Source organism: Xiphophorus hellerii, chromosome 11, assembly GCF_003331165.1.
Source record: "Xiphophorus hellerii strain 12219 chromosome 11, Xiphophorus_hellerii-4.1, whole genome shotgun sequence".
Taxonomy (NCBI): Eukaryota; Metazoa; Chordata; class Actinopteri; order Cyprinodontiformes; family Poeciliidae; genus Xiphophorus; species Xiphophorus hellerii.
This window is the reverse complement of record NC_045682.1, coordinates 26,817,637-26,825,413: the sequence shown is the minus strand read 5'-3', so window position 1 is coordinate 26,825,413 and position 7,777 is coordinate 26,817,637. Positions and strand designations below refer to the sequence as shown.

Sequence of the window (7,777 nt, the reverse complement as noted above, 5' to 3'; positions counted from 1 at the left end):
CAAAACCGAGTCACATGCAGCGGTTGGAGACTGAGCTTTGAGGGGCAAAGAGATGCAGCTTGAAACGATGCTCCACTTGTATTACAGTGGCATTAATTCTATGGAAACAGGCGGTGGAATGGATTCATTGTTACCTAAATATACACACGCACCTGCATCAGGTTAAGAGTGAGCAGACTGCGATAAAGTGGATGCATGTTAGATAGATAGATAGATAGATAGATAGATAGATAGATAGATAGAACTTATTGAATCTAGAAAATACGGGCGTGCAGACCTGTGACGTCCCTCATAACTAATCACGCACATGTATTACTTGAACCACGCGTGAGCAGGCAGCGCACACGCTCTCAGAGGAAACGTTGCACTGCAGACTAGACTGACGTGACTCCACTGCTAGCTCACTCTGCCTGCCCCCATGAAAATAAACCCTCCGCCAAAACTAGGGGCAAAAAAAGAGCCGTTCCTTCATCAACAGCTTGGATTTATGGAAAACATAAGCTTTTCCAAATTACAATGGAATTGTATAAATTGCCAATAATAACATCACTGTCCACCTCGTTTGTGTTTCTGTTTCGGTCCTTGCTGAAGCAAATGTCCCCTGATTTGTAGTCTCAACTTAGAAAAGCGCCGATGCCTACAGAAATATACGCCACGAATCATAAGCCCAGTTTTTCTTTTTTTTTTTTTTTTTTTCTCCCCCTCTCTCTTGCAGATGCACGCAGCTCAGCGCCGCTCGTCGTCAGTGGCTCAGTCTGAAGCGGCGCGGCTGTAGCAGCAGAATATTTGGTTTATAACAGAGACACCAGCAGTTGTCTAGATGCGAAACGTGGGCTTTTAGGAGACGGTGAGTGATCTGCTTGGGGATTTTGTTGTTGTTGTTGCAGGGAATAGAAGAACATCCTCTTGCCCTGGTGTAAACCTGGGTGAAAGCGGGGGATATGTTTTCCTAAAAATTCTGGAGGTGATTTTTTTCCAAGCTTGTGCGCGCCTATCCAAACCGCAACCCGTTTCGGTTTAAGTGTTATTTGGGCGTTAGTGTAAGTATGTGTAGAATTTTGCCTCGTTGGAAATCATCACGTACGAGTCAGGGAGACAGAGTGGTAATCTAGCTGAAAATGTAAGAGGATTTTTCTATCCAACATCCGCTGAAAATAGATTAGGAGGACAGCAATGGAAGTTAAATTGTGCTGCATATAAAATGGGCGGGCTTGTCATTATGTTACATTGGCACGGCATATTCTAAAATGAAATATTCTGCCTTAGGACGTGGGGATATTCTGTTCCGCTTCGTTTTGGGAAGCGCAATCAGTGCATTCAGCCATTCAGCGTTCATTAGACTAGATATGCTAGTTTGGTGAAACATTTCTGTTGCCGACAGACTGAGAGTTGAACTCACTACACTACCACCAATGAACAGTGAGAGAGACCTGCGCATATCGTCAGCAGCCGCTTCTTCAGCCTCAAGCTAAAATTCGTCAGATCTGAGATCACAGAGGAAATTTTTCACATTCCGTCCGACTTGAAAAAAAAAAGAAATTTGCAAAAAGTTACAGGATATAGTCAGTGGACATCAAATGCACCCGGGTTCATCTGCTGTAAGTGATATTCTTAACATTTTTGTTATTTTTATTGAGCTAAAGAGATAAAGCGGGCTGGTTTTTCTTATCGGTGAACAGCGCAACAATCGAAGCTGAGTTTTATTGAGAGGGATGGATGAGTTTGCCGCTGAAATTAGCACCGTTTAGGGGGGAGTATTTTATGGCACGCAGGAGCGGCTTGATGCTTTAACGGGGATGCTGCCTGGTTTCAGCACCGCGGACAGCGCTCTCCAAATAAAACGGCATCAACGCGCATTCAGTTAATTACTCCGCCACGCACGGATCGTCATGCCTGTATTTAGACAAGCCTTGCAGGGGATGTCAGTTGCATGCAAAATTTCCACTGTGCTTATGTTTACTCAAATGTTGATTGTTTGTTCAGGGTGACATTCCTCCCCTTCTGAATAACTTAAAAAGTGTGCTTGTGCGGGTTTCCCCCCCACTAAATCCGATAAGCTTCATCATGTTCCCATTGTTTAATCTGTGTCAACAAGGGGATATTTTATTTTATTTTTATTACATTTTAACAGAGTATGTGGCCACCACCCACTCGTAGCACACCTTGAAGCAACACAAGCAAGGGTTCCCTGTGTGTCTGTCAACGCAAATTTCGGTGAATTTCTTGCCCTTTTTTTTCTATAAATAAGCAACTGGCCCTCTCGTGGACACACTGATTGCGCTTTCCAATATGGATTCTGAATTTGCATGCATATTATAGCTAGGGTGTCGCTTGACTATACTTTGCAGACTGACTGACATCATGCTTAAATGTTTAGGGAGGAATGACATGTTCTTTTCCCTTAAAGAAGAGCAATTTGGTTGGATGCCCATTTTAATGCCTACGCTTCACATTGCAGAGTATTACTAGAGGAGGCTGTTCACAGGTGCTACAGCCTCACACAGGGTGTATATGTGGTCGATGGTGTGTTTCCTTGTTATTTCCTCTTAATTATTCTGCGCTATGGATGCAGCCACAAGAGCATCTGTTGGATCTGGTCCGTCTGATAGTCAGGGGCACAGTCAGTATGACATGCGATTAAAGATAATGGTGCAAAATACTTGATGTTTGTATGAATCAAATTTGAACATTTTGGATTTGGTACATTTGTTGTGAATGAATCTAGTCATAAATGTTTAGATTCGTAATCAAAAGGAGCAAAGTGACCTTCTCTGTCTATGCTTGCTAATTTGTTGACACTTTTATGTGACGGCACATTGGAGGTAATGGTTTACAGGCTCCATGTGACATGGCGATGATGTTCATTTTCTCTTTCTTTAATCTCCACCAGTGAAAGGTCCTCATATTTCAACTATGTGTGGACAGAGCAGGGTGGCCTCTCTGTGTCTGTGGACTTGTTTACTGGTCACAAGCAGCGTACTGACTGGGAAAAGGTGAGAATATATTTTAATATATAACTGTACCTGATTGACGATCTATCAGTGTGAACACAGAAACATGCATGTTCATCTGCACATTGCTGAAATGCCCTAAATGTGAAGGGAAATGCATTCTGCATTGCAATTTAGTGTCTAAATGGTGCATGCATTATACTTTTTTTTCTGGTTAACCCAGCTTGTTCTGTATTTGTGAGAACTAGTAGATACTGTGGAATATATTTTCAGTTACATTTAAATAGGGGTTAAATAGAGAAGTCAATTTTTGCTCAATGTGCGCCTCCTAAATGTCTAAAACTGCCAACAGTGATTCATCTGGCAGTTTTATACTCTACTATCCACCTCAGTGCTTGTTTTTACAGAATCTAATCACTATGCTTGTAACTAGGGCACACTCACAGGACACCTGCATGCTTATTATTGCCAAGGTAATAAGAAGTGTAACACAGGGACAAGAGATGATGAGCAAAAAATAGCCACTTTACTGTTGAATTGCACTTTTTTCTTTTGGTTCACTGGCTGCGTGGGACAACATCCACTCTGTCAGTTTTCAGACCTGTGCTATACGTAGGCTAGATGTTCCGCATTGCACTGAGATGTTTGCCATAGATTACTGCACATTTGTTTTGACAGCAGCTGCAGGGATAGCAGAGTCAATGTACAGACTCTCCATCTCGGTGTCAACATGGAACTGCTGGCTGTCAGCTACCTAAACAGACAAAAAAGAGAGAAAGCGAGAGAGAATTGGATTATAAATGACAGGGGTGAGATCCGCCGTGATGAGACTGCAACTGCTTTAATTTCTACACAATTCTAAGCCTAAGCGGACATTCGTTTTCCTGCAGATTTAAAAATGCTCATTGTACAAATGTGGACAATTTTGATGAGAAAATCACTTAACACTCACATGAACATAAGAAAGCAACTCTAAAAGTTCAATTCAGCAACCTTTTTAAGTATGTGAGAATATTCAAGCTTTCTTCCTTTGTGGTTTTCCAAGAGAAATCTTTGGCAAATGAACAGATCAGGAATTTCCTTACAGTTGAATAAAACAGTAGAACCTAAATGGTGATACGTTGATATCACCATTTATCACCAGCTGGCTTTGCTCAGCAGCTATACCACAAAAAGTAAATTCTGTATGTGATATAGGTTTCAGCTTGAACCACCAAGCTGATTATGAAAACACTTTTAATACTTTAAAGTTGTAGTGCACTGTAGTATCTCATTTTTGTATACGGATATAATCTGACCTACTAATTACAGCTGCTGCGTTCTTTTGAAATGTAATGGCTAGAAATGGAGGATCTTGTCTGCTTTAGAGAAGATATTCTAGCATTCAAGTGCTGCATAGTGACAACACAGAAGCTGCAAAGCAATTATCACCCCAAAGATTTTCTGTAAAAGCCACTCCCCCCTTTTCGGAGTCAGACGCAGAATCCCAGACTTGCGAATACACCTTTGGGGATTTTGGCAAGATGTGATAATTGAGCAGACCAAGAGCTTTGCTACGGTATCTAGCTACCAAAGAAAATGTCTCATAATTAGATTTCTGACTGACAGGAAAGTGAAAGAAACAGTGAGTAAAATGGACAGAGAGAGACTGGCAGTGAATGTGTGAATAGAACTGTTGCTGTTCAGATGACCTGTAGATGGGGATGGTGTACAGTGGTTGGTGAGAGGAAGCCCTTAACTAATAAAGATGTTTATCTTTCAAAGCATACCATCTCCCTATACTTGTAAAAAATGCGAAATTCCACATTATACTTTTCACTTATCCATTTAGAAACAGGATGTGTGATTATTGCTAAAAAAATGTAAAAAAAAAATCATTTAATTTAGAAAAAGTACCATTTGACCAACCAGTATTTTACGTTGTGGCCATTGTCATTGGAAACATTAATTATGTTCAGTGTTTAGCGCCTTGTAAAGATATACATATATTTCCACATTTTGCCACACTGCAGCCAGAAATGTATTTGAATGGAATGTGTGTGAAAAAGCAACACGTGTAGAATCTAATTTGTCTTCAGATAATTTGAAAAATGCTAATTAAATATACAAAATCAAGTGAAATTAAATGCCTTTAGGAGTCACATGAAATACAAGAAGAATCCATTTGTGTCTTCCATCTGGACCAAGGTCTACCACCCCTTCTGCCACTGCAAGACATCGTGGTGGCAGCATTATGCTGTGGAGATGCTTTTCTGCTGCAGTGTTGGTGGGACGAGTTAAATAAAGAGAAATAATTAAAGAAAAGCTGTTAGAGGCTGAAACAGACTTAGGAATGTGGTGGAAGTCCACCATTCACCAACCCTAAAAACACAACCTGAGCTACAGTGACATGATTTAAGTCAAAGAACATTTGCATGTGAAAACGTCCCAGTCAGGATTGAAACCTAAGTGGAATGAAGACTCTGTGGTAAGACTTGAACATTTTTGTTCATTGAAGCTCCTAGTCCAATCTGACTAATCTTAAGATATTTCTTACTAAGATATTTTTTCTATCTTATTTAGATCTTCTCTGTAATGATAATTTGGAATATGAGGATCAACCCTTTAATCGTTTTTTTGTATGTCTCAGTTTTGGCAAATTTAAATTACATCAGTGTGGTGGGGCATTAGAACATTGTGTTTAATTTTAGTTTTGCAGTTCATTCCAAAGCTGCAGTTCATATTGTGTGTTTTCAGACAAAATTATCATCCCAGACCTTAAACAGGATAATAAATATTCTTTGAATTTTGAGTGATTTAAGGCAGACAGCTTCAGAGCTGACAAAGACCATACTTGCTCATCACAACTTTCATTTGATTTTCTTTCTTTACTTTATAATTTCCACTGACAGAGGGATAATTGGGGGCAAAGAGAAATATGTGAATGAACCTTTTCTTTAAAATCCACACGATATCTCTCTGTTTGAAAGCTCATGTTCGGAACGTAAATCCTGCATCTTATGATCTTCTCCCTTCGAACAGATACATTCGATTCAGAACTGATACCTTTCCCAATGTTTTAACCCCAGCTGCTTCTCTTCTATCTCTGTTATCTTAATCTTTGCTCTTCTTTGTTTTCCTATAGACTAATTGTCATGATTCTCTGCATGCTGCTGTGTCACATTTTACACTCTTCCTTCCTTCCAGCTGCAGGTCTCTACTAACTAATCTTGATGACCTCCACTTCTCCTTGGAGATGTTCAGCTAGTAGAGCCTTTCTTCAAACACATGCTGTTTATTTCATAAGTAATCAAAGCAGAATCCCACTGGCTTGGGAAATAGGAAAAAGATTACAGATACAATATACTGTTGAACATGACTGTTGGTTCACATATGCAAATACCTGGGAGCATATTGTTATGTGCATGCATTGGTCCATGTGTTTTAACACACTTTATGCACATGCTATCTCAGCCATGTCATATCCTGGCTTTTTGGTGTACTATATAATTAGAGGTTGGTTCCCTGATTAGGAGAACGGTAAAATATTTATGCGGGGAGATTCAAGCCCTGCTCTCACAATTAGGGATCATGAGCGTTTTCAGCATTGCTCTTAGCATTTTGTTTCATGTTGTTCAAAGAGCGCATTCAGTGATGTGTTTTTCATTTGAAAGACCATATTAAAGTATAAATAATGTATTCTGATTTCTCTTTTTTTCACTCTCTGTGTCACTATTCTTTCTATTTATTGTGCCTTTAAACAATTTCACATCCTTTGAAAAATGAAACAAACTAACATGCTTTATATAAAAAAGTACAAAAATACTTACAAAAATTATTTTGTACAGCAAGGCTCTGTGCTAGGGCTAGATTCTATGACATTATATATATATACAGTACAGACCAAAAGTTTGGACACACCTTTTAATTCAATGAGTTTCCTTTATTTTCATGACTATTGACATTGTAGATTCACACTGAAGGCATCAAAACTATGAATAACACATGTGGAAATATGCACTAAACAAAAAAGTGTAAAACAACTGAAAATAGCCCTTATATTCTAGTTTCTTCAAAGTAGCAACCTTTGCTGTGATTACTGCTTTGCACACACTCTGCATTTTCTTGATGAGCTTCAAGAGGTAGTCACCTGAAATGGTTTTCACTTCATAGGTGTGCCCTGTCAGGTTAATAAGTGGGATTTCTTGCCTTATAAATAGTCATGAAAATAAAGAAAACCCATTGAATTAGAAAGGTGTGTCCAAACTTTTGGTCTGTACTGTATATATATATATATATATATATATGTTCTCCTACTCTGAATAGTGTGTGTATATTGGGATTAAGAGTGTGAAGTTCTCAGATATGTGCTGGTTCAGAACATGGCAATTATTGTTCTATAATGTCACCATCTTTTTTATACTTGAATGATTCACTGACCACCTCATATTGGATGGCTGCTGTGATATCTGAATCCCAGTTGCATCAGTTCTGTAGCAGCTGCACACATGTGCAGTGAGCATCATGTTTGATTGCTATGGTGCTCATGTCACATCTTTTCTGCTTAAATAGTGCATGATACAGTGTTAAATGTATTATAAGACAACATGGGAACTTTGTGTGACAGTGAAATGGTTGTGATTACTCTGTTCCTGCTAATAAAATAATTAAATTTTATGTAATAAAATTTTAGGAATTAATTAGTATTTCTGCACTGATGATGTGCAAAGCAAATAATAATAATAATCTCCTTCCCAGTTCTATTCAGAAGCTATCTGAAATCACGGATAGAAGTGTGAACTTAAAATAAAAAGTAGATTCACAATGTACATTTCAAAAATGTGCAA

At 38.9% G+C, this 7,777-nt stretch overlaps 1 protein-coding gene across 2 annotated transcripts in view; it reads left to right on the top strand.

Moving 5' to 3' along the window:
* Positions 1-701: 701 nt before the first annotated feature.
* The window catches only part of gabra1 (gamma-aminobutyric acid type A receptor subunit alpha1), a 30,620-nt gene continuing 23,544 nt past the window's right edge, over positions 702-7,777 (top strand). Inside the window, exons 1-2 of one of the 2 annotated variants that reach the window (XM_032577322.1) lie at positions 702-847; positions 2,891-2,993. In XM_032577322.1, the coding sequence (XP_032433213.1) occupies positions 2,914-2,993 (80 nt within the window). In that variant the 5' untranslated portion in view covers positions 702-847; positions 2,891-2,913. Of the gene's footprint in view, positions 848-894; positions 1,599-2,890; positions 2,994-7,777 lie in introns of those variants that run through there. The other variant, XM_032577323.1, reaches the window with a different exon arrangement.